The sequence below is a fragment of the Podarcis liolepis genome (assembly GCF_965112155.1).
Source record: "Podarcis liolepis genome assembly, chromosome: 17".
Taxonomy (NCBI): Eukaryota; Metazoa; Chordata; class Lepidosauria; order Squamata; family Lacertidae; genus Podarcis; species Podarcis liolepis.
In genome coordinates this window covers 4,451,172-4,478,318 of record NC_139571.1, presented here as the reverse complement: position 1 = coordinate 4,478,318, position 27,147 = coordinate 4,451,172, and the positions used below count along the sequence as shown (strand labels likewise).

The window sequence follows — 27,147 nt, the reverse complement described above, 5'->3', positions numbered from 1 at the left end:
CTGTCTCTTTTGCCACCAGGGGGAAAGCAGCTAATAGCTGGCAGTGAGGAAGAGGAGGGGGCCAAGTGGCAGAGGAGCCAAAACGGATGGCATGGCCTTGAAGTCCTATTTATATAGCAATATTTGCCTTTTTTCTTTATTTTTGGCAGGCTCCTAATTTTAAACAGCAAGCAAAACTTCCCCACCTCGGTCACCACCTTTGCATTCTGGTGGATTTCTGTTTGGCATTTGTCGTAAGTTACACTTGTAGCTTGCAGCTCCCTCTTGAAGGCACACCTGCTGAAACCTGGGTTTGTGCTTGTGTAAAAAGACCCAAGAGCGCTTCTTGCCAGCCATTGCTGTTCCTGAACCAGGATCATCTTGCCCAGTTATCCATGCTCTGGTAACCTCCAGGGTGGGATTACTGCCATGCGCTGTAAGTGGGGCGGTCCTTGAAGACCGTTTCAGAAATAACTAGTGCAGAAAAATGTACTTAGTTTTGTAGTTTGCTTTCAGGGCTGGTACACACACAAATATTCATCACCAGATCACAGCAATGACCAGCAATCAGTTTCACCTGTGAATGGACACCACAGACTGGACTTTTACCATGCTTCCAATGGCTTCCAGCGTCTGGAGGGTCACAGCTTCCCGGCTCCTGCATTAAGGACCAACCATGCACATGTTGTGTGAATAGGCCTGCCAAGAAGAGGAAACAAAAATAATTGGTTACTAGTCTCTCCATTGTTCCAAGGGTTTGTAAAGCCCCATCCTGGTAGCGAAAAAATAGTGCAAAAACATTTGTGTACCATTTTGGCAAAACAAACAAACAAATAAATCCTGACATCAACATAATTGGTTATAAACTAAACAGGGATCCATGGCTCGCATTTTTTGGTTCTTGGGGGGGGGGGTGGATCTCAACCCCAATATTCCTTCTTTGACCATGGTCTCTTTTGACAGCCACTGCCAGAAGGGAAATACCGGTAACTGTCAGGTGGGTAATGGGGGGAGGCCCTCACTTTACGAACTTGGTTTTACCCAGGTATGGGACATGGCACAATCTGGGAGTTTGAATCAACACAGCAGCGTTATGATAAATGGGCAGGGTAAAAAGGATAGATTTCTAAGTACATGGTAATTGTTCCTTGATTATATCAACAAATTGGCACTGTCACTATGACCACCTGCCATGGGTGTAGCCAGGATTTATTTTAGGGGGGGCAAGTTAGGGTTGCCATATTTCAAAGAGCAAAAAAGAGGACGCCAAGACAATTCTCATTTTAAATACTCCTACTATAAGTAGGCTATAGAAGCTGTGATATATTGCTGGGGGAGGGGGCAGGAGAAGAGAAAAGATGGGGAAAGCAAGTCTTCACTCACCAGTCTTGTCTAGGACTCATCCAGAAAGTACAGACAGAGACATTATGTCAAATTTTAAAAATGTTACCCCTGAAAAAGAGGATGTGTCCTGGAAAAAGAGGACAAACGGCAGCCGGTGGGGGGCAGAATTGAGTCACCTGTGACACAATTGGTCAGTTAAATATTTTTATTTACAGTGGTACCTCGGGTTACATATGCTTCAGGTTGCATACGCTTCAGGTTACAGACTCCGCTAACCCAGAAATATTACCTCGGGTTAAGAACTTTACCTCAGGATGAGATCAGAAATCATGCAGCGGTGGCACAGCAGCAGTGGGAGGCCCTATGAGCTAAAGTGGTGCTTCAGGTTAAGAACAGTTTGATGTTAAGAATGGAGCTCCAGAATGCATTAAGTTCTTAACCCAAGGTACCACTGTACTTGACTGGGGGGGCCCCCGGCCACACCACCTGCAACCAGGGGCGGAGTAGGGGGGTGCGGTATGTGTGGGGCCGTCCCGGGTGTCCCCACTGAGGGGGGTGACAAAATGCCGGGCGGCACTCACCACGGGGCCTGCAGTGGGCCCAAGACTCTGCACTGCCCAAACGGTCCACCCACTGCCCCCCCCAGCTGAAGGGCGACTGAGTGGGAGGAGGCAGGCAGACTCTGGAGGCCCCACGGTGCACCCTGCCCCTATGGATGGCTCACCCCACCCTTGCCCCACCCCTATGGGCAGCTGCTCCCCAGGCGCCCGAGCGGCTTCCTCCGCTGCTGACTCTCCCTGGCAGTAATACTGGTTTTAGCCCTCTCACTGGTCAGAGCTGAAGTTGTCATTTACAACTTTAAAAAGAGATACAACAAATTTTCCCTTGTGATCTCCATAGTTGGCAATTTTCAATGTTGCTTGTAGATAGATAGATAGATAGATAGATAGATAGATAGATAGAGATAGAGATGGAGATGGAGATAGAGGTAGATAGCGTTAACAATTTCTTAGCATTTTCTTAAAGCGATAGGCTATCCATTTTGGGGGCCTGGGGCCCCTCCGCCAAGGAGAACCTCCAAAAAAGCACACTGTGGAGGAGAGTTTCCTGCCTGTCACTCAAAGAAGAATTCAAACTCAGGCTGCAGTGTCTACCAAAATCTTTAATGTTCAGATCAGTACGATACTTGGGGGAAATGTCATTAAAAGGCACAGCAGGTTCTACACATAGCCAAGCAAACAAAGACATTGATCCAGGAATGACACATACCCTGGCTTAGGAGCTAACTCCTCATAAGCCCATAACCCCCCCCCCAAAAAAATTTGAGGGGGCCGGGAACCCCCCCAACTGTTGATGGCCATCACCATTTAATTGTGTGTGGTGTGTCATGTGACTATGTAGGGCAGGGCTTACCGCCCGCCCGCCCCCCATATTTTATTCAAGATGGCCCCCCAGCAACCCTGTTATTAGGGAGTGGGGCCGGCACTAATTTCTCCCCCATGTGCAGTGATCCCATGTTGAAAACAAACCCATTGGTATCCACTGTATTAATGTGCCAAGGGACTATTTTATGTGCCCTTATGACTGACAGGTGGTGGAAGGAGCAAGCCAGAGTCTAGGGAGTGAGACTGTCCCTGGCTATAATACTGGTTTTAACCCTCTCACTGGTCAGAGCTGAAGTCTCACTGAAGTTGTTATTTACAACTTTAACAAGGGATACAACAAATTTTCCCTTGTGATCTCCGTAGTTGGCAGTTTTAAATGTTGCTTGTAGATTATAGATAGATACATAGACAGACAGACAGACAAACAGAAGATAGATTCAGTAACTCCCTAAAAAGTGTTAGGAGACGCAATACTGTACATTTTAAATTTAAAGGAAACTGATAGAACATAAGAAGACCAACAAAGAATTAATCATAGTAAAAGAGGGAGAGTAAATTCTGGACTTCGAGAAAGCCCCCAAAAGAAAGCTTAGCCATGAAAAATTAAAACTGTAAACTGAAAACACCAAGATGAAGATTTTAAAGAGAATCAAGAAAAGCAGATACATCTGATGACTAGAAAAGCAAAGGGAAAACAAAGATACATGAAGGAACACGAGGGGCGAAATCAAGTTTATTTCCCTTTCGACCAACAAGTCTTTGGATGTACAAAGGAGCAGAGGAAAGGGTGGGTGGAGATGAAGTCGTAGCTGGGCCACCAGCCGAAGCTGATGGAAGGCACTGGGGGTCACTGAGCGCCTTGCCTTGTCTCTCTATCAACAGAGGTCATCGTACAGGGTGACCAAGGCCGTTTCCGTGCCAAAAGCAGGCCTAAACCCTGATGGAAATGGAGCCAGAAAAGCAGCTTCTTCCAAGAGCACCTGGATCTGGTCTGCGACCACTCGCTCCAGAACCTCGCTCCAGAAGTTGGAAAGACCAAGACGGGTAAGATTTTAAGACAGGTAAGACTTAGAAGTGAAACGGGTAGCAGGATCTAGGGGGATCCAGGGGGAAGGAAAGCTGTGCATGTGCTAAAGAGCAAAGCAGAGGCGCAGAAGACAACATAGTTCCTTCGCTAATGGGCAGAACTTCCTTTCACTTATAATGTGGCTTCCCAGGAGTAGAATAACAAACCCTCTTGAGCAGCTGCTTAAAAGTGGTGGCATTTGGCATCTGAAGCCAAATGAATTGTACTTACTGGGCAACTGCAGAAGAGGGTCACCAAAATATTGTTGAGTTTTTGTTCCTTCAGATGTATATAAGTCCAAAAGGTTCCAAACATGCCAGCATTTTGCATCCACCCCAGTAATTCTGTTCCTAGGGATATTTAGGTATTTAGAATACCCATTTTTAAAGCTGATGCATCAAACTGCTTCTTTTGTCTGTAACAGTTGCCTGGCTGATTTCAGTGTGAAAAAGCAAATAAGGCATTTTGAGGGTGAATCTACTGATGGCAATGGTAGAGGTGGCCTGGTAGAGGCCTTGGAGTGAGTAGAGGTTTTCACCATTTTGCCAGCCATTTTTAAGCAAAAAAAGTCCAGCAAACGTTTAAGAACAAACATATTCACAATTAGGAAGGCTGAGCCGTGACCATTTTTTCCTGTACATAAAGGGCAGAATATGTTGTCTGCTAATGGTAAGGCTGAAATGACAGAAAATATTTGAAATCTTATGAATCCCGACTCTCTGGCCATTTTCACTCATACATAAGGGGGTGGCTGATTGTTCCACTAATGACCAGAGCGGGGCCACACATAATAACCCACATTTGTGAAATATTTTAGAATAGAGGTCTGTACCCTTCAATCCTGTAGATAAAGGAGGCATGTAGCTCCCAATTTTCTTTGCCTGGGGTACATGTATGTCTGTTGAATGCAGGGAACAACAGCCATAAAGGCTGAGACTATTCGAAATTTAATTTGACCCAAATTGTATTACTGGTTTTTTGGTGAAAACTTGCATGATAGGATTGATAGTTGCTGGGTTTTCAACAAACGCTAAATTTTGGATCCTCGCCAGTACTTCTGTTCCTAAGGTAATATATTTAAAGCCTGGTATAGCGAACTGCTTCCTTTGCCTGTAACCTCTCACTTGGTTACCTTCAACTGCAATCGTAGCTTCTATTATTAAAACTTTTAAATTATATCATAGGTGGCGATAGGCACTAATAACTAACAAGTGATCTCTAAATGCTCTATCGTAATTATGGCAGCAATGCAGTTGTGTGTCTTCTGGCTGAAAGTCAACTAGGTGAGTATCTTGTGCTTGGCTGAGGGGAAAATCTCTGTTGTGTTCTGCCTGCAACTCTTTGTACAAAGATTCTTTCAGGTCGCAGTGAGGGGGACCATTCAAGCACCCTGAGCCTGTTGGGGAAAAGGTAGGCTCTAAATGGAATCATACATCAAATATGCAAACTAAATATTCCAAAGAGCTTGTATAGAGCAATGTTGGTTATTCAATCCCTTTTTCAGAAGAGCTGCGATCTCGAAAGCCGAATGCGGTCGCTCTCTGTGCTTCTACCTGGAGGGACTTCTCTTGTTGGGACACCACTGCAGGGGAGGCCCCTTCCTGTGCCATCACCACACAATAAGGTACATCTTTTGGTGGGACGGCCATCCTTGTTTTGTTCCAGCTCTTTTTTTTTACAGACTTCACAGAGCTACCTGTGCCGGAAGCAGATCTGCTCCATTGACAAGTAGGAGGCAGTGTCAGAGCTCTTGATACATCAAGTGAACATCTGCAGTGCAGAATTGAGAGACACCTGCGTCTTGACTGCGCTGCTTTAGGTACTCGGCTGTTTTTGCTCCTGTGTCTGGAGGGGAGGGCTGCTGAAGACCCTAGTCTCTTCCAGGTGCATCTCAGGGACGCAAGAAATAGAATTTTGCAAGCCTTCAGGAAACTTAACGGCAAGTGAACTTCACACTCCACAATTCAGTGATCTTTTTCAGTCCAATCCTTTTGGGCTGGCTTCTCCATTTCCCCCCGCTTGATCTCTTCACAGTTCTGTCCAAGAGCCCACCACACTCAGGGGAAGCCAGCTCTTCCTGCAGAAGTCAGGTCAGTAAGAACAGCTGTGTTCCAAAAACATTTCTCTGGAATTGGCAGGAAAGGGCCGGGGACAAACTAATGAGTCCAGATTGCTTTTCACAGACCAGCAGAAGGAACTTCCAGGCCCATGAATTCACACTTCGGAGGGACTAACAAAAAGGTGAGCATAAAGGCAGAGTTTGAAGACTGAAACCAGTCTCTCTGGTCTGCCCTGCAAATTAATGACAGTTAACCTGGCACTCTGTGACGTAAACACATCTAGGTGAATACCCTTTGCTAATGGCAAGGGATAGAACCTCGATTGTGTTCTGTCTGCAACTTCATAATTCTTAAGGGTTTTCTTTTTTCCTGAGAGAACATTCTGTATTCAGAGTGTTCTCTCAGGTTTTGCTTTTCACCTTGTTGCATTGGCCAAAAAAAAGCAAAAGACGCTGGTGGTTGGCGCTCCTGGTTTCCAGGACGGGGTTCAAGCCCCTGCGGTGTCCCTGCTTACTTCCAATGCAACCTCTCTCTCTCTCTCTTTATCTCTCCCCCTTAAGAACTAAGTGAAGCGCAAAGTGCTCCTCTGATGCATCACTGGTGTGTGGCTAAGACAAGGTGGATTACATGGATGCTTCCCATCCTAGCACTCCTTGCCATAGGGAACAAAATACATACTGTATAAAAGACTGTCTTTTAATTTGGCATTGTTTAGAAAGTAACCTAAATATACAAACAAATGGATCCTACTTAGATCTTTCAGAATGTAGAGAAGGCCGGGATGAAAGAAGAAATGGCATCATGTTCCCTCATTAGCAGAAGCAGAAGAGCAAATATAAGAATCTCAGGTGTCCTATTTTACAGAAGACAGTTGTCAATTTTCTGGGCTGTCAGAGGCTTAACATGTGGATTGGTGACAGTTCTCTATATGAAGGTGTCCTCTATTTGAATGGCCAGGCATTCCAGGTCTGGCTGAAAGATACTGAAGGAAGAGCAGGGGAACTGAAGTTGCCCATCAACAGATAGCACCTTGGCAGCAGACTAAGCACAACCACCCAGGCCACAGTCTTCCCCACTACAGTGAGATGTATAATATTCCCCTGTAGAATTATAGGGTGACCCAACACATCAGTCAGGGACATGGGTGGCGCTGTGGGTTAAACCACTGAGCCTAGGGCTTGCCAATCAGAAGGCTGGCGGTTCAAATCCCTTCGACGGGGTGAGCTCCCGTTGCTCGGTCCCTGCTCCTGCCAACCTAGCAGTTTGAAAGCACATCAAAGTGCAAGTACCGTATTTTTCGCCCTATAGGACGCACTTTTCCCCCTCCAAAAATGAAGGGGAAATGTGTGTGCGTCCTATGGGGCAAATGCAGGCTTCAGGAAGCTATACACAAGCTTTGTGAGCCCGGTGGGAGTTCCCGCGGGCTCGCAAGGCTTGCGGGCAGCAGCCTGCAGCCCGAAGCACGGGGCACGCCCCGGATCGTGCCCCATGCTTCGCGCAGATGTCCGCAAGCGTTGTGAGCGCCGGGCTCGCAAGGCTTGCAGATAGCATCCTGTTCTGGGGGCTGGGGGGGAATAATTGTTTTTTTATTTCCCCCCAAAAAATCGAGGTGTGCCCTATGGGCCTGTGTGCCCTATAGGGCAAAAAAAAAAAAACACACGGTAGATAAATAGGTACCGCTCCGGCGGGAAGGTAAACGGCATTTCCGTGCGCTGCTCTGGTTCACCAGAAGCAGCTTAGTCATGCTGGCCACATGACCCGGAAGCTGTACGCCGGCTCCCTCGGCCAATAAAGCGAGATGAGCACCACAATCCCAGAGTCGGTCACGACTGGACCTAATGGTCAGGGGTCCCTTAACTTTAACACATCAGTCATACTCAAGGTAATATATATCCAGCTAAGTCATACAGTACTCTGAATCACTGAAAGCAATGGGTCTAGTGACTATGACTTAGTAAGAAATAATAATATTTTTAAATGTGCATCTACACAGAGTGTATGCAAATAGAGGTCCATTCCTTTGGCCAAGTGCCAATGGCCACTCTAAGCAAAGACGAGTCCAATTTCTGCAATCGGGGTTATCTGGGATGCAACATTGTATGTTCAGTCAGGCCCTTTTGTTTTCTCCTGATCATGAGGAATGCAGTTTGACCCTAAGTAAGTTTACTTTGAAGGAAGACTTACTCCCTAGTAAGTGCACGTTGGGGGAGGGCTGTAGCTCCGTTTCAGAGTGCATGCTTTGTATGCAGGAGGTGGGGTCCCAGGCATTTCCAGACAGGGCTGCTAAGAAAGATCCTTCCAGAGCCACTGCAAGTCAGGGATACCCAGGCATCAGAAGAACTATCCACCCAGATCTTCAGGAGGGCCAGAATTGCATTTTGCAATGTTTTCCACATTAGTTTGTGGAAATTTCTTTCTTTCTTCAGGTCGGTATGTTGCTGAAGGGAACGGCACACCTTCCCCTGCAGTGAGAATTCCTACACATACACAACACAGAGACAACACACACAGACTGTATATTGGGGAATGGGAACACCAATGACTCACACTTCCTCTTCCAATATTTATTTTAGTGTGTGTAATTCCCCTGTTCCAGAAAATTCCAATATTACTGTATTAGAATGAAGTGCATATGACACTAAATGTGACACTCATTTGGTACCAATGTTCTGGGCCTGGTTACATGCCACAGAGGTGCTCTGGCCTGGCTGTGTCAGAGCTCCGCAGTCAAAAACCAGGGACTAGAAGCTCTCCCAGAAATATTAAACATAGAATACAAAGGTGACCTTGAATAATAGAGAGTGTATCTTGTTGGAAAGGTAGGCAGTGTGGGCCTGTGTTTGTGATTTTCTTGTACATTTTATGCTCCTTATCACTACCCCCAACATCTGTGAGCTGAGGATCCCTTTCCCATCATCATCATTGGCCCAGATTGCGCTGGGCTCCCTGGCCCCTGACCCCGAGCCCCGCAAAGAAGGGATCAGCAAGGAATTGGATGTGACGGAGGACACCTTGCATGTGTGAGTATTGGCCAGGCGCCCCCTTCTACAAGAGGCAAGGTGTGTTGGCAGTCGGGGCAGATGGTGGGCTCTGAGTCCTGGGTGCAGCCTGTTGGAAGGTCTCCTGCACAAGCTGCAGGAGGATGAGAGACAAGGTGGCGCCATAATGGATGGCATGTTGGACTTGAAGCAGGGTTTAAACAACAACAACAGTTTTATTATTTATTATTAGTTATTTATCTCCTTGACATCTGATGGGAGGACGTTCCACAGGGCGGGTGCCACCAGCAAGGAGGCCCTCTGCCAGGATCTCTGTAACCTCATTTCTCACAGGAGGGAACTGCCAGAAGGCCCTTGGAGCTGAACCCTTTTGAATGCGTCTGTTTCTTGGCCTGGCCTACCCTGCAGGGCTGTTTTGAGCAAAACTTGGAGGAAGAGTGGGGTGCAAGTAAAATAAAGAGGTGTGCTGAGCAAGACCTGCGTTTGGATCCTTGTGCTTCTGCACACAGGACAACTTCCTGGGGAACGGAGGAATCTGCCTACCATCCATTTAGCACAGGACCATCTGCAGTTTTTCAGGGGGACAGATAGGCGTAGCTCCCAGACCTACCAGGGATTGACCATCTGCATGCAAAGTGGCTGCTCTCCCACTGAGCTGGGCCCCTTCTGCACCCCGACCTTCTGTTGTCTCCCCTTGCTGACTTAGCTGCCAAAATCACTCATCTCTCACACCACTCCCATAACATGATGCTCCTCCCTGCCTGCTCCCGGATGCAAGTGTTGACGTTTTATGTTTCAGTCTACAATATCTATATATATATATCTATATATATCTATACGCACACACACACACACACACACACACACACACACACACACATATACATACATATATGTCAGGGGTTTAGGAGCAGAGGCACGGGCAAGGGAGGAAACAGAGAGCGAAGGGGAGGAGGCAGAAGAAAAGATGAGTGATGACGACGACCCGAGATCTCCTAGTCTTTCCAGTGAATCAGAGGATTCACAGAAAGGAGCACCAGTGGCCAGGGCAAGGGGGGAGTCTAGGGGGGCACCCCAGGAAGATAGAGCCAGAGGGGACTCAGGGGGGAGCAGCTGGAAATCGGGACCAGCGTCACCGCCAGGAAGCAGGGAAGAGGAAGGGAGCCAGGGGGGAAGCGCTGGCAGCTCACCACAGGAGGGAGGGCATGAGTCAGGAGTGGCCACACCTCCATCGGGGAGCGAAGAAACGGTTAAGAGGAAAGTGGAAGGTTGGGCGCGCGCGCCAAGTTCAAATGCAGAGGAAGGCGGCGCAGTAAGCAGCCCCGAAAGGGAACCAGGTCCTAAAGCCCGGCGCAAGGAGGCAGGAGGGTCCGGGTCAGCGTCAGAAGAATCCCGGAAGGAAGAAGCCCCGGGGGGTAGAGGGACCCAGAGGAGGACAGTCAGGCGGAAAAGGTGGAGCAAGGCTAGGATATTAAGTTGGTGCACACGGGGCGGAGACTCAGACGGAGCTTCGCCGATCTAGCTACTAGACGTAGAGTTGCGCGCAGCAGCGTGAGAATGGAAACTGTAATTCAATAAAGACTTTTACTTAATGATCGCTGGCTAGCGTGATCCTCTGTGAGCTAGGATCTTCAAGCAGCTCTGACAGTAAGCTCCGTCTCCCGATTGTGGGCATCTACAGCCTCGAGGAGGGGAGAGAAACAGGTGCCTACTAGCGAGCTCACGAACGGCAGACGACATGACGGCTGAGCAGCAGATAGAGGAACTCAGAAAAGCAGTGGCACAACTGAATGCCGAGGCTCTCGCATCCAGGAAGAGAGAGGAGGAGGCAGCTGCCGCCTGCAGGGATCTCCAGGTCAGGTTAGACGTGCTGACAAAGCAGACACCCCGGCAGGAGGGAATTGGGTTGGCGAGACGGACAGGCGGGCTGGTCTCTCACTTCGATGGGAACCTGCAACAGTATCCCAACTTTAGAGCCGACGTACTGTGCGCACTGCAACTGCTGCATAAAGACTTTAGAGATGAGCAAGAGAGAGTGGGATTCATCATGTCCCATTTGCATGGGGATGCTAAAGCATGGCTACGCAATTTATGGAGAGATAAGGATCCGGCGCTCCAGAATGCAGATGCCTTTATTAAAGCGATGGATGGGTGTTTTTTATCAAGTATTGACGTGGATCTTGCACGGAAGGAGGTGCATGGGCTGAGACAAGGGAGGGCCAGCGTCAGGCAGTATCATGCCCGCTTTTTCGCCTTGGTCAGTGCCCTGGAATGGGACAGAGATTCGGCTCCTGTAAGAGACCTCTTTTGGGAGGGGCTGCACAACTCGATTAAAGATGAGATCGCGAGGGGGGAGAGACCCCGAACCACCCAGGAGGTCGTTCAGAGGGCACTGGCAGTGGGGGTGAGGCTGGAAGAACGTCCGTGGAGCAGGGACGAAGGGCGTGGAGGGCGCGAACCAGCCAGGGGCCCCTCCTTCCTTCCCAGAGAAGCAGCGCGGGCGCAATCCACGCCTCCGCCAGGAGGAGGAGCCGAACCTATGGAGGTTGGAGGTGCAAGGGCTCAGTCAGCAACCAGAGCCCTAGCACCGGCAGCAGTGAAAGCGAAGCCTCCTAGAGGAAACAGGAAGTGTTACGTCTGTGAGGAGCCAGGGCATATGGCAAAAGAGTGTCCCCAGAGGCTCCACAAGCTTACTGCAGCCTCGGCAATGGTGACTGCAGCAACGCAGCAAGGGGGACCACAGCAGGGAAACGACGCAGTCTGGATGGAGGAAGAGGCCCTGGGGCCCAGCCAGACGTGTTAGTGACGCAGTCCCCAGAGGTTTTACAGCCCGTGAACCCCCTCCCGCCCAAACCAGTGGTGAGGCTCACCGCATCTCTCCAGCTGCCCAATGGAATCACCACTGACGTGCCCATCACAGTTGACTCGGGCAGCAACGCGGACTTTATAGGGCAGGACTTTGTCGACAAGCACGCTATACAGTTGCTGCCGGCCACACTGCCCCTGCAGGTTGTCACGGTGGATGGCAGGGAGTTGCTAGGGGGGCAAGTGGTGAAGCAGACGCCGCCCATGGCGATGCGACTTGGAAATCACAAAGAAATCATCAGCTTCAATGTCACTCAACTATCGGATACGCCCATTGTATTGGGAATGAGTTGGCTAGACAAGCACAGCCCAACGCTGGCTTGGTACCAGAGGCAGCTGATCTTCGGCTCTTCCTTTTGTGCTGAACACTGCATCGTGCCCCGGCAGGAAGGAGAGGAAGAGGAGTCACAGCTGCTGCTAGGCACGCTGCAAGCGATTCCCCACAAGTACGCAGAATTTTTGGAAGTTTTCTGCGAGAAGGAGGCAGACAGGCTACCCCCTCACAGACCATATGACTGCAAGATTGACCTGCTGCCGGGGGTGGCGCTGCCTAAGGGGAAACTGTATTCCATGTCAGAGGACGAGCTGCAGGAACTCAAACAGTTCATAGATCATAATTTGGAGCGCGGTTTCATCCGAGAGTCCAAGGCAGCGGGGGGCAGTCCAGTATTCTTTGTTAAAAAGCGAGACACGCCCCAAAAAAGACTGGTCGTGGACTATCGCATTTTAAACAATGGGACCAAGCCGTCGGACTTCCCCATGCCCCGAATCGACGACCTCCTGGCGAAGGTGCGGAAGGGGAAAGTGTTCACCAAGTTAGACCTGCGAGGGGCGTACAACCTCATTCGTATGCGGGAGGGAGATGAGTGGAAGATGGCCATGTTCACGCCACTGGGTACTTACGAATACAGAGTTATGCCCTTTGGATTGCAAAATGGCTCCCACGTTTTTCAAGCTTTCATGCATCACGTGTTGGCGGGACTTCTCTACAAGACGTGCGTCTGTTTCTTAGATGACATCCTGATCTTTTCAGAATCGCAGCAGGAGCATGACAGACACGTCAAGGAAGTGCTGACCAGACTAAAGCAACATAGGCTCTACGCCAAGCTGGAGAAGTGCCAATTTGACGTGACGGAGGTGGATTTTCTGGGCTACAAGTTGTCTGACAAGGGGCTCGCCATGGACAGCGCCAAGGTTCGCGCGGTATTGGATTGGAAGAGTCCACGCAACCGGAAGGAGGTCCAGAGGTTTGTCGGCTTTGCGAACTTCTATCGCAAGTTTATCAAGGGCTTCGCTATGCAGACAGCGGCCATCACAGACACGCTTAGCTCCAAGAAAAAGAAGTTCGTTTGGACAGAGGAGGCGGAGCAGTCCTTTCAGGCACTCAAGCGTCTCTTCGCGTCGGAAGAGCAGCTGCTTCACGTCAACCCCAGCAGGCCGATGAGGGTGGAGACAGACGCCTCGGACAGAGCCGTGGGGGCGGTCCTGCTGCAAAAGGACCAGCAGGGGGTGTGGCGACCGGCAGCGTTTTACTCCAGGAAGCTCAGCAAGTCCGAGCAGAACTACACCATCTGGGACAGGGAGTTGCTGGCCATTCATGCAGCGTTCAAAGCGTGGAGGCACTTCCTGATCGGCGCCAAGCACACGGTGCAGGTTTGCACGGACCACAAGAATCTGGAGCACTGGCGCACGGCACAGTTCCTAAACCAGAGGCAGATACGTTGGGCTGAGTTTTTTGCGAACTTCGACTTCCGCATAGAGTATGTCCCGGGGGACACTAACATCATGGCGGACGCCCTCTCCCGTAAGCCACAGTATCTGGAGGACGCAACGCCAGCAGCCGCCATGCACATCTTCGCACCAACAGTATGGGCGTGCGCCGCGGCCACCGTGGACCTGGAGGCGGTGCGACGAGCGTTGCAGGATGACTCCTTCGCGCAAGCAAAGATGGCAGAGGTGCAAAGGGGCACGGCTGCGGCCGACGGTTTCCAGCTACGAGATGGATTGCTCATCCGTAAAGGGGCCATCTACGTGCCGGGAGACGACCTTCGCGCCAAGGTGCTGCAGCAGCTGCACGACGCGCCCACGGCCGGGCACTTTTGCAAGGAGAAGACGGTGGAATTAGTAGCCAGGGATTTCTGGTGGCCTGGAATGAGAGGGGAGGTCGCAGACTACGTGGCGAGGTGTGACACCTGCCAGAGGGCCAAACCAGTGCACAAACCGCCGGCCGGACTGTTGGAACCGCTGCAAACTCCGGTCGAACCTTGGGAAAGGGTGGCCCTGGACTTTGTCACGGATCTGCCCAGCTCGAGGGGCAAGACGGCAGTGCTGGTGGTGGTGGACCTGTTTTCCAAGATGGCGCATTTCATTCCGTGTGCTAAGGTGGCCACGGCGGAGCAAACCGCCAAACTGTTCATAGACCACGTGTTCAAGGTTCACGGTCTGCCACGGTCTATTCTGTCCGACCGGGGGCGGCAGTTCATCTCAAATTTCTGGCAGAAGCTGATGGGCTTCCTGAACGTCAAGATCAACCTGGCGTCGGCGAGACACCCGCAGACCAACGGGCAAGCGGAGCGGGTCAATGCCATCATGCAGCAGTACCTGAGATGTTATGCAAATCAACAGCCTGCGACGTGGGTGGATTACCTGCCGCTTGCCGAGTTCGCCTACAACAACACGAAGCACGTGTCCACGGGGGTCACGCCGTTCTTCGCCAACAACGGGAGGCACCCCAGAACCTTCCCGGGACTGGAAAGAATGGGGGAGGGGGAGCCGCAGACAGCAGATGCGTTCGCGTCGGAGCTGCAGGAAGTCCACGATCAGCTGAGGCGCCACCTGGAGCTGGCCAAGCACGCATACAAGGTACAAGCGGACAAGCACAGAAGGGTTGGCGAAGAGCTCCACGTGGGAGACTGGGTTTGGTTAGCAGCCCACGCAGTGCCGGCCAGGTCGTTGGCCAAGAAGAAACTAGGGCATAAACAACTGGGGCCCTACCAAGTCGAAGAGCAGGTCAACCCGGTAGCTTTCAGACTGGCACTTCCGGAGGGTTCCAGAATGCATCCGGTATTCCACAGATCGGTGCTCACTCCCTACAAGGCACCGCACAGGTTCCAGGAACCCGGAACGGCGCCGAGTCCGGTCAGAGACAGAACAGGGCACGCGGGAGTGGCACAGAAGGAGCGCATCAACGAAGTCACGGAGATTTTGGACTCCAGATGGGGGGAAGAGGGGGTAGAATACTTTCTCGCCAAGGAGGGCACCCCGGCCAGTGCGAACAGCTGGGTGCCGGGCTACGCCTTGGACGAACCTCTCCTCAAAGACGAGTTTCATGCCCTCTTCCCCCATAGACCTATGCCAGCAGACTTTTTCGACGACTGGCTTTTCACGCCCACGCTTTCGGAGCACTTTCCGGGGCTTCGACTCGGACGAGGACCCGACACAAGACGTCCGTTCCCCGGAGGGGTCACCCTCGGGATCTGCATCAGAACCCTCGTATTGGTGGGACGATAGACCAGAGGAGCAGTTCCGCAGACGGTGGCTGGAAGGCCCAGGACGAGCAACACCGCCAGGAGGAAGTGAGGGAGAGACGGACATGGACGTTTTCGGGGACGACCCTGGTTTCGAGCACGGCGGCACAGAGATGGAAGCGGAGGTGACCGTTGTCGACGAGAGCAGGGAGGAAGACCCGCGAGACTTCAGATGGAGGCCCGCCACGGGAAGCGACCGATATCCGACGTTCGTCCCTTTGCAACAGCAGCCCCCAGCTCCAGCACCGGAAGGAGGGGAGGGGGGAATGGGGGGCTTCGAGGGGGGGATGGATGTCAGGGGTTTAGGAGCAGAGGCACGGGCAAGGGAGGAAACAGAGAGCGAAGGGGAGGAGGCAGAAGAAAAGATGAGTGATGACGACGACCCGAGATCTCCTAGTCTTTCCAGTGAATCAGAGGATTCACAGAAAGGAGCACCAGTGGCTAGGGCAAGGGGGGAGTCTAGGGGGGCACCCCAGGAAGATAGAGCCAGAGGGGACTCAGGGGGGAGCAGCTGGAAATCGGGACCAGCGTCACCGCCAGGAAGCAGGGAAGAGGAAGGGAGCCAGGGGGGAAGCGCTGGCAGCTCACCACAGGAGGGAGGGCATGAGTCAGGAGTGGCCACACCTCCATCGGGGAGCGAAGAAACGGTTAAGAGGAAAGTGGAAGGTTGGGCGCGCGCGCCAAGTTCAAATGCAGAGGAAGGCGGCGCAGTAAGCAGCCCCGAAAGGGAACCAGGTCCTAAAGCCCGGCGCAAGGAGGCAGGAGGGTCCGGGTCAGCGTCAGAAGAATCCCGGAAGGAAGAAGCCCCGGGGGGTAGAGGGACCCAGAGGAGGACAGTCAGGCGGAAAAGGTGGAGCAAGGCTAGGATATTAAGTTGGTGCACACGGGGCGGAGACTCAGACGGAGCTTCGCCGATCTAGCTACTAGACGTAGAGTTGCGCGCAGCAGCGTGAGAATGGAAACTGTAATTCAATAAAGACTTTTACTTAATGATCGCTGGCTAGCGTGATCCTCTGTGAGCTAGGATCTTCAAGCAGCTCTGACAATATATATATATATATATATATATATATATATATATATATATATATATATAATTTTTTTTTTTTTTTGCAGTCGATGGAGAGCAAATGAAGCCCGGATTCTGTGTGTGTCCATCAGCTTCTTCCTGGAGCATCTCTGCTTGGTGGTGGAAACGATGGACCTCTTTGGGCCTCCTGTGGCTTGACAGATGGTTGCAACAGGAAGCTTCCCCATAGTCTTGGCTGGACTCTGGACTTGCCCATGGGCTACTGATGTCAGAGGAGGCGCTGAACATGCCATCCTTAGAGCCAAGATGTTGCTTTGTGTTCTGGAGCCAGCGGGGAACTCTTTGGTGTCGGATACTCTTAGACATTGATAGATTTTGGGTACTGAGAAGCAGGCAAGCCTGGGACTGCCTTGATATAAGACAAAGTACATAGAATCTGGTGCTCTAATAAATTTTCAGTGTACTTTACTTTAAGGGATGCGGGTGGCGCTGTGGGTAAAACCTCAGCGTCTAGGACTTGCCGATCGCATGGTCGGCGGTTCGAATCCCTGCGGCGGGGTGTGCTCCCGCTGCTCGGTCCTAGCGCCTGCCAACCTAGCAGTTCGAAAGCAACCCCGGGTGCAAGTAGATAAATAGGGACTGCTTACTAGCGGGAAGGTAAACGGCATTTCCGTGTGTGCTGCGCTGGCTCACCAGAGCAGCTTTGTCACACTGGCCACGTGACCCGGAAGTGTCTGCGGACAGCGCTGGCTCCCGGCCTCTAGAGTGAGATGAGCGCACAACCCTAGAGTCTGTCAAGACTGGCCCGTATGGGCAGGGGTACCTTTACCTTTACCTTTACTACTTTACTTTATAGTCTGCATGTGTTAACTGATTAAATATATTTGAGCCAGCTCACCATATTGATTAATCAATTACACAAACACAAGCAAAATCTTAACCATAGTGTTTTGGGGTGGGGTTTTTCTTTTTGAGGCTCCTGAACTGAGATGATGTCATAAGAGAGAAAATTCTAACAAAAAGACAGATGCTGATGTTCATTGTTTAGAAAAGGGAAAGCCATCTGTTTTCTAGAAATAGAAACAGGAAAACCATCAATTCTTTTTCGTCAAATTTGTCAAGAAGGCAGTGCTCTGAGGCTTGTGAGTTTATAAATTGTGACTTTGGAGTTAAATGAAGCTGACAGATCTATGCTTCTCTTCTTCCGTTCTGTTCTCTCCTACATCAGCCATGGAAAACCGCAGGCTCTCCAGGTGTTGCTGGACTCCAGTTCCCTTCAGCCCCATCCAGCATGGCCGAGGGTCAGGGGTAATGGGAGTTGTAGTCCTTGCAGCACCGGGAGAGACCCAGGTTCCCCATCCCCATTGCTCCATCTCTCTGTTTTTCTTGCCACCAGGGGGAAAGCAGCTAATAGCTGGCAGTGAGGAAAAGGAGGGGGCCAAGTGGCTGAAGAGCCAAAACAGATGCCGTGGCCTTGAAGTCCTATTTATATTAGAATATTTGCCTTTTTTCTTTCTTTCTGGCAGGGCTCTTACTTTTAAACAGCAAGCAAAACTTTGCCACTTTTGCATTCTGGTGAAAGCTTCACCTGTTGGATTTCTGTTTGACAATTGTCGTAAGTTACACTTGTAGCTTGCAGCTCCCTCTTGAAGGCACACCTGCTGAAACCTGGGTTTGTGCTTGTGTAAAAAGACCCAAGAGCGCTTCTCGCCAGCCATTGCTGTTCCTGAACCAGGATCGTCTTGCCCCAGTTATCCATGCTCTGGTAAGCTCCAGAGTGGGATTACTGCCATGCGCTGTAAGTGGGGCGATCCTTGAAGACCGTTTCAGAAATAACTAGTGCAGAATGCAACTGTCAGGTCCCAAATTGTCATACAGCACCAGACTTAACAGCCTTGCACTGTTGCCTTTGTGTGCCTGACCCCAATTCAAGGGGTTAAAATTTACACATAAACCTTAAAAGACTTGGGACCCAGATAATTGAATGCACATGAGTCTCTTTACCAACTTGCTCATGTGCCTAGATTGGCAGGAGAGACTCTGGACTGGCCACAAGGAGGCCATAAATCAGGCAGGCAGGTGGGGACTGGCAGCGTTTGGGGGGCAGAACCCTTTTAGCCCCAGTGGACCAGCCTCCACTTTCTCCCTGGGCTTAGAAAAACAGGGAAATAAACGGACAACATGGCCCAGAGTGACCCACCTTGTAGGAGGCAAGCTAAGATCAAAGGCAGTAAAGGAAGTCGCATTCTTGAGCCGTCTAGCATTTTTATTTGCCTTCAAGATGCTAAGCGTGGTCTGAGATGACATCAGCCCCGTCCGTCGGAATGGGGCGATGATGGCATTTCTTGAGGGGCGGAGGGAGGTGGCTGATCTGGGTTGTCTGGGAGATCGCCCTCCCCGGACCCGCCTCCTCTCCCCTCCCTTTGGCCTCCTGCCACCGCGCACAGCTCCCTTTGGCCCATTCCTAAAAAGGTTTCGTTGCAGAGATATCAGGATTCCAGCCGTGTGAATCATCCCGCACCGGGTCTCTCAGGGGTGCCAATTATAGGCTCTGGCCCCCCTCTTTTCCCTTCATTTTTGGTGAGCCAATGAAACTCCCTCGCTTTCCCCCTCCCCCTTGTTTATTTCTCTGGCTCCTGGCATTGCTAGATGTGCGGCTTGGGGAAAAAAAAGGCATTTTCCATTAATCGCCTTTGCGCCTCCATCAATTATCCCCATCTCTGGCCGCGCCGCGGTTCCTGGAAGTGGGGTGCGGGGGTCGGGGGTCCAGAAAGGGATTAGAATTGGGGCTGGAAGATCCGACTTCTCCCTTACTATAAAAGGAGCGTGCCAGGGAGGGCAAGGCGGCTGCACGATGGTTCTCCAGCGACAGATGAAAGGGAGCAAGACGCCTGTCGGGGAAGCAGAAGATTAGCTCGGCTCGGCGCGAGTGGAGCGAGCCGGCCACCAGATGGCGCCCTTCCCCCGCCCTTGGCCGCTTCGCCTCGGCTCTCCAAAGCCCCCTTGTATTTATTTTTTCAAATTTTCAAATTAATTTTCCAAGAATTTTTAAGACAAACAAACATGCATCCTAGTTGTACCGTAATTAAACCAATCTTAATAACATTGTTAAGCGACTTCCTCAAATCCCCCTGGTTGAGTTTCATTGTACAGTATATAATTTTAACAGTTTTTGCAAAATTAATTTTCTCTAAAAATTAACTTGATCACTTAACATCTTTCATTCTTTCTAATTTAGCTTTAAACATCTTAATTCCTATCCTCACATATTTAAATCCTAAGCCTATCTGGTGTTTGCAAGCTTCCAAAGCCCCCTTTTAAAGGAGACGGAGAGATCATTCTGGGCACATTTCTTTGCCCACTGGCCTCTTGCACCCCGACCCCCCCCCCGCATCTGGCGCTGGCCTTTGCTGCTCCGGCGAGTGGCTGGCAGCTTCTCTTCTTGCTGGTCCTTCCCCAGAAACAGCTGCATTTCTGCATCAGTACAGAAGGCGATTCCCACTCCATCCCATCATCACCCCCAGTTCTAAGCAGCTGCTGAAGCTCTTGTGCGCCTCTGGGGAACCATGAACGCTCTCTTCCTTGCGATGGCTAGCTTTTCTCTCTCTCCCCCCCCCCCATTTTTTATTTTAAAGGGGGAGGAATCAATCACATCTGGGCTCTGCAAAACCTCACCCTGAGTGGCTCTTTATTACCCCCCGGGGATGAGGGGAGGCCGGGGCAGATGGTCAGGGAGCACGTGTCTGTGGAAGCAGGAGAAGGGGCGCCCCAGCGTCCTCCAGACATCATCTGCAACCCATTTCCTCAGGCTGAGATCTCTGATTGTGGATTTGAGGATCTGGTGGTGGGGAGGAATCGAACTGCCACCCCCTTTCTTCTGCTAGACCACTGAATTGCCTTCCACCCCCCCCCCCGACTTGGCAAAGAACCCCGGAGTCCTGGCTGCAAAGATGGAAGAAAGTTGGGGGCAGAGAAGATGCAAACACCCTTCACCCCATCTTTGGCCCTGATTCTTCTTACTGATGCACCTCACATACTTCAGCACAGGGGGGGGGGGGAGAGAGAAATAAAAGGAAAAAACAGGACCCAGAGAGTGATCTCAGCTACCTGGCCTCGTTCTGAGGAACTGCACTGCCAACCTCCAGTCCAGAGCCTCTGGTTTGTGTCAGTGGGGAAGACTCTTGCCTGGGAGAGCTGATCTGTTGATGGCATTTCTACCTTCTACCTTTTGCTGATTATTTTCAGATCTCCCAAAGCAGCAGAATGGAACCATGGGCATAGCCAGGATTTGGGGGGGTGTTGGGGGGGCTTTTGTTTGAGGAGGGGCAGAACCTTAGTTAGCTATGTATTTTTATTGATTGGGGGGCTCCCCCCCCCAGCTACGCCCAGGCATTGAACCCATGCATCCTAGCAAGCTCTGCATTCCACCCCTGCGCCTCCAGTGATGCCACAGATATCTTTCTGGCTCAGAAGATGGAGCCTAGGCATCTCTAGCGTGCCCCCTCCCTTTCCAAGCTCTCCCCGGTCTGAGGATGCAGTTGGCATACAATGCCACTTCCGTACGCGATTAATGTGCTAAAAGCCCCCTGATCGTAATTAATCTTTATGAGGCTGCTCTGAACTTCTATCCGATTCGCATTATAATCTTCCTTTCTCTCCACCCAGAGGCAGAGGGTGTGTGTGTGTGTGTGTGTGTGTGTGTGTGTGTGTGTGTGTGTGTATGTGTCAGGGCTAAAGATTTACAGGCAGACACAGGCAGGCTCAGTGGAGTATGGCTGTCTGAGGCCTGGTTCTTGACTGGCTTTAAATGAGAGGGGAGTGTTAAATGCCGCTCAGGGCTCCTTGAAGACCCCACCCAGGCCCCTCCAGACTGGTGCTGCTCCAGCAGGGTCTGCGGGTGTATTGTGACTCAGTAATAACGCATTGGTGGCAGATTTATACTGGAGCATCCACATGTCGTTTTGCTTTATTAGCTGCTCTTTGATGCTTCCCCAACATTACTGCATGATTGCCACCCAGAGGGGCACAGGAGTGAGTGCAAGAAAGCAACACAAAACCTTGGAACCTTTGTGCTATGAAAAGTTACAAAGATTTCAGCAGGAAGCTGGGGAACACACACGGAACGGAAAAGAAACTGGAACTTTTGTAGGTGAAAATAGTATTCAAAGGAGGATCAAATAATCACGAATGCACAGTCAAAATGACTCTTGGAGAAGCTGCAGCTGAGGATGGGAGGAGAACAATATTTTTGAGCATTTCCTTACTTTTTTTAAAAAAATCTCCCTGCAAGTAGAAAATTAGCACAGAAAATTGCACCCCAGCTTCTGCAACCTGCAACCGTACAACTTGAGTTCTGAAGTCATCTCTCCCAGAGTGCCGTGTTCGACTGAGGCACTAGAATTCTGGACGGTGCCACTTCCCAGAGGAAGGGCTGTGGCTCTGTGGCAGAACAGCTGAATCATAGAATCATAGAATTGGAAAGAGACCACAAGGGCCATCGAGTCCAACCCCTTGCCAAGCAGGAAACACCATCAGAGCACTCCTGACACCTGGTTGTCAAGCCTCTGCTTAAAGACCTCCAAAGAAGGAGACTCCACCACACTCCTTGGCAGCAAATTCCACTGTCAAACAGCTCTTTGCATGCAGAATGCCCAGTTTCAGTCTCCCAAGTGGGGCTGGGAATGTCCCCTGCAGAGTTGCTGCCAATCAGTGTAGATAATCCTGCACTAGATGGAGTGACGATTTGACCCAGCATAAGAGCTTCTTAGGTTCCATACTTCAGGGGGCACCACAAGAATGCTGCAGAACGGAGCATGAGAAGCGGGGGCATGCCAAATTTTGACGTTACACCGAGTGCTGCTGAAATTTGAGAGCCCCGACTGCTACTGCAGGAGCCCAGAAGTATTCCACCATGTAAGTCTACCACTTTGCTCTGGGTTATGTGCACAACTGAAGGGACTGAATGGGGAAGCACACAGGAGAGAGGGAGGCTCCCAGGATTCTTGCTAGCCAGAAGTGCTCTCTCTTCCTGGATGGGGTGGGTGAGCGGCCTTAAGGGGGCTGCAAAGTTATGCCTGTCTCCTTTAACAAGCACATGCATGTTCACATGCACACATGCACACATACGAAGCAACTCCTTTTATTGCAGAATCAATCCTTTCAGTGTTTGCTGAAAGGGATTATTATTATGGGGATTCTAACCTGTGTTAGGGACGTGGGTGCCGCTGTGGGTTAAACCACAGAGCCTAGGGCTTGCCGATCAGAAGGTTGGCAGTTTGAATCCCCGCGACGGGGTGAGCTCCTGTCGCTCGGTCCCTGCTCCTGCCAACCTGGCAGTTCGAAAGCACGTCAAAGTGCAAGTAGATAAATAGGTACCGCTCTGGTGGGAAGGTAAACAGTGTTTCTGTGCGCTGCTCTGGTTCGCCAGAAGCGGCTTAGACATGCTGGCCACATGACCCGGAAGCTGTACGCCGGCTCCCTTGGCCAATAAAGCGAGATGAGTGCCACAACCCCAGAGTCGGCCACAACTGAACCTAATGGTCAGGGGTCCCTTTACCTAACCTGTGTTGATGGTTGAAAAATGAAGGAGTAGTTCTTCCAGCTGAACTAAAGCAAAAGGTACGAACAGGTCTCCTATGTGGAATATGTTTCTTCAGAAATTATTCCTCCATTAAAAAACACCAGGCAATACCACGCTGTGACTTAAGGTGAGCGTGTGTTGACTGTGAACGTGAAGCCTGCAAGAACATTTTCTTGGCTTAACCTACTGCATCCGGCTTCCTCTTCCCAGATTTGGACTCCAAAGAACCTGGAAATTTTGATACATTTCAACACAAGAAGAAAACAAAACAAAAACCCCCAAAAGTAATAGGAAATAGGAAAAAGAAAATTATGTATTACATATTCTATTACATTTTTTTAAAAAAAACCCTTTCCAAACTTTTCATGTTGCTGACACACTTTTTAGACATGCATCGTTTTGAGACACCGTAATTCAGTTTTACTAGCAAACCAGAGGCTAAACTAACCTCCTTCCAGCCCTGGGAGGAGCGTTTGCACAACACACCTACACCCTGCAGCCGACAGGACAGAGAGTTTGGAAAGCCTTGAGCTACAGCACAGGCAACAAGTTCTGAGCAGCATTATTAACAGCCGCTCGCTTCGCTCTGGCTGCTGCCCCCAAGCCTCTTCTCAGACAAGGAAGCAATTAACAATGTTAAAGGCTTTATTAATGCTGCTGGAAGCCCACAAGGTGACGCCTAATGAAGCAGGAAGCAGGCGGGTGGCAGTGGCAGCCGTGGTGGAGCTGGGGGTTAGTGGCAGGTTTCACTAGCAAATCAACAAGACTTCTTACCGCACAAGGTCATTTATAATTTGGGCTGAGAATCAATAGTTGCTTGAAAGCTTTGGCTGCAGAATCCAAGCTTTCGTTTCCTGGAGTGAATCCTGGGAGCCCAGTCAAATGGGTTTGGCGTCAGCGTGCAGCACCCTCAGGTAGGTGTTGGGCACATAACATGTGCCCACCCTGCAGCTCTGCCACTGTATTTCACCCCCTCCAAGAGCCACCATTTTAATTACCCACAATGCCTCCAATGTATCATCACTCTGGAGCACTATGGGAAAAATTTAATGGCAGCTTTCAACCACCGAGTGCAGGTCGCGCATGCTCCTGTGGCCACACGTCATCGCTAGTGGCTAAATTTGCTAGGGTGCTGAATCTGACGTAGGCCCAGCATCCTGAAGTCAGCCCTGGATCAGATCCAGCACTAAAGGGCTATGGCCCTTTTGTGGTTGCTCATTCCATCAGGGATAATAATAATAATAATAATAATAATAATAATAATTTATTATTTATACCCCGCCCATCTGGCTGGGCTTCCCCAGCCACTCTGGGCGGCTTCCAAAAGAATATTAAAATACTATATCAAACATTAAAAGCTTCCCAAAACAGGGCTGCCTTCAGATGTCTTCTAAAAGTCTGGTAGTTGTTGTTCTCTTTGACATCTGGTGGGAGGGCGTTCCACAGGGAGGGCGCCACTACCGAGAAGGCCCTCTGCCTGGTTCCCTGTAACTTGGCTTCTCGCAGTGAGGGAACCGCCAGAAGGCCCTCGGCGCTGGACCTCAGTGTCCAGCTTCATATACAGTCATACCTCGGATTGAAGTAGCTTCGGGATAAGTATTTTCGGGTTGTGCGCTGCGGTGACCCGGAAGTAACAGAGCGCGTTACTTCTGGGTTTCGCCGCTTGCACAGACGGTCAAAATGATGTCACGCACATGCACAGAAGTGGCAAATCGTGATACGCGCAGACACGGATTGCGTTCGCTTCTGGATGTGAACGGGGCTCCGGAACGGATCCCTTTCGCATCCAGAGGTACCACTGTACTGTATTAGGTCTGTGTGAAACCCAAAAGTGCCACTCCCTGGGAGCAAAAATGCAACAACACTAAATAACCTCTTCATTTGCCGTTCTTTCATGAAACCCCAAGTCTACCACCTGAGGCATCCATTCACCTCACACTGCCTGATGGTAGCCCGACCTGTTGAGAGTGAAGAAATATTCCCAAATAATTTCTTTGTTTTCTGAATTCTGCCGCATTTTGCCAAACCTGGACAAACATTCGCTGCAGCTTAGTAATGGTCTGTAATCTCATAACAGCCGTACTCTCAGGGCATTACTCCTCCAATCGTACTATAGCTTGTGACAGACTGTTATGGCGTGAGAGCAAAACTGCATCCACACGGTATCAGCCAGGGTACGGTTCTCTGGGATGGCTAGACCTTCAGTCTGATGCCAGCAGCCTAAGGAAACAGTACGGCAGATGTATCCAAGATGCGCTGTGAACTGGGGTGTGCGTGGAAAGGTCATGTGCAGTTGCAGATGGGAAAGTGTGAAAAGGAAGAGAGACGCACCCAGCGTCAGTCGGAGCAAAAACATGTGTGTGCAGCAACATGATGACAACTGCATTCTTCTCCGCTCTTATGTTGGGTTTCTGCTGTGTTGTTTTAAAAATCTTTTCAGCACTTGTAGCTTCATCTAATCTCTCTGCAATGCAACTTGTTTGTAATTGGTATTTTGCTTCATTTTGTATGTTAACTTTTGAGGAGTACTTTGGGGGGTTTTGTGCACAAAAAGCAGCAATAATTAATAAATTAAAAATAATAATGTTTTAATATGACATCATCCTCAGGAGATAAAATTTGGGCAGACCCTAATGTGAATTAAACAAAAAGCACAAAAAATAAATTAAAATGCAACAGCCCCTACAAAAGGCCCCTTTCCCAGGCACCGTTAAATCTTTTCCCTCAAGGGCACCCTGGAACTCCCATCAGCCCCGGCCAACCTGGCCAATGGTCAGAGGTCACTTCCAGACCTGTTTATCAAACTTTTATCCTAATTTGTTTGCACAAACTTTGCGATGTGATTAGGGGATATTAACTCTCATTCAACACACATTCTAATTTGATTGCGGGGAGGTTACATGATAATGCGTTAAGCAAGTGTTATCCCACACTTCCCAGGGTATTTCCCCATCACTTTCCTTATTGCAAAAAGGCTGACCTGACTGGGGAATGTGTTGTGGAGAGGTTGTTGTTTTTTTTGCACAGCCTGAATTTGCCAGTATGTGATTGAGCCTCACTCATAAACACAACTGCCTGGAATCACCCAGAGAGAATATAGCCCAGCAACATCCAGGAAGGCCTCTAGAGAGCCAGTGTGGTGGAGTGGTTAAGAGCGGTGGACTCGTAATCTGGGGAACCGGGTTCGCTTCCCCACTCCTCCACATGCAGCTGCTGGGTGACCTTGGGCTACTCACACTTCTCTGAAGTCTCTCAGCCCCACTCACCTCACAGAGTGTTTGTTGTGGGGGAGGAAGGGAAAGGAGAATGTTAGCCGCTTTGAGACTCCTGAAGGGGAGTGATAAAGCGGGATATCAAATCCAAACTCTTCTTCTTCTTCTTCTCTGGTTTCCCATCCTTCCACAAGATGCCTGAAGTCAAAGAGTTGTCCGGTTGTTTCAAATCAGCACATGAGCTTCATTTGATCTCTGACTTCCACAGCTCCTGGTCACACAGTGGTTCTCCTCACCACTCAATCCTCTTCCACTGTACAGCACGTGAATTGGGGCCACTGAGCCTTCTCCTCCCAGACACAGACTGTGTCTGCACTATACATTTAAAGCACATTCGAAGCACATTTCCCTCTCAAAGAATTCTGGGCACTGTAGTTTGTTAAAGGTTCCTGGAAATTATAACTCTGTGAGGGGTAAACTACCATTAATGTGAGAGCAAACCCCAGTGAATTCAATAGACATGGCTGGGATTGTGCTGTAAATCGTTTTTCCTTCCAGTGCTGGTCCAAGATGTTTCGTTGCCTCAAGCAAACCTCTGAATGTTCCCTCTGCCCACAGGCAAGGGCCAAAAAATTAAACATCCCACTGCACCATTCCAAAAAGCACTTCCTGCCTTCCTCTCATCCCCATAAATTTCGCAGTCACCTGCTTGGGCCGGCCCCAACAACGGCCAGCAGTTAAGATGTTTTAAATGGTGCAGCAGCTTCCCATGAGCTGCAGCCTTTAGAGGCCCCCTTGGCCTCTTCCAATAAGGCCAATGCGGCTTCTACCACCTGCTTCCCTTTAAGGCAGGAGTGGGGAGCCTGGAGCACTCAAGCCGTTGTTGGAACTCCAACTCCCATCAGCCTCAACCAGCACGCCCAATGGTGAAGGATGATGGGAGTGGTAGTCCAGCAACATCAGAAGGGCTGCATGTTCCCCATTCCTGCTCCACAGCTCAAATTCTGTCTTAGTCTCTGCCACCGCAGGTGAGAGAAGATGCAAGGCCAGTTAAAGGCACTTTCCAATCTCCTTGTAAGTGGTGTTGCGTTCAGCACTGT

The 27,147-nt window shown here is 50.3% G+C and overlaps 1 protein-coding gene and 1 long non-coding RNA gene across 4 annotated transcripts in view; both read left to right on the top strand.

Moving 5' to 3' along the window:
• The window catches only part of LOC310696816 (uncharacterized protein), a 155,801-nt gene that overhangs the window by 28,021 nt on the left and 100,633 nt on the right, over positions 1–27,147 (top strand). Inside the window, exons 1-5 of one of the 3 annotated variants that reach the window (XM_083482854.1) lie at positions 2,905–3,495; positions 3,591–3,752; positions 5,279–5,398; positions 5,809–5,864; positions 5,958–6,015. In XM_083482854.1, coding sequence (XP_083338980.1) covers positions 3,472–3,495; positions 3,591–3,752; positions 5,279–5,398; positions 5,809–5,864; positions 5,958–6,015 — 420 coding nt within the window. In that variant the 5' untranslated portion in view covers positions 2,905–3,471. The other 2 variants (XR_014520731.1, XR_014520732.1) reach the window with 2 other exon arrangements.
• LOC310696840 lies at positions 7,706–16,721 on the top strand. The gene is made up of 2 exons (XR_014520760.1): positions 7,706–8,854; positions 16,342–16,721. It is a non-coding gene; the product is annotated as an uncharacterized lncRNA (long non-coding RNA).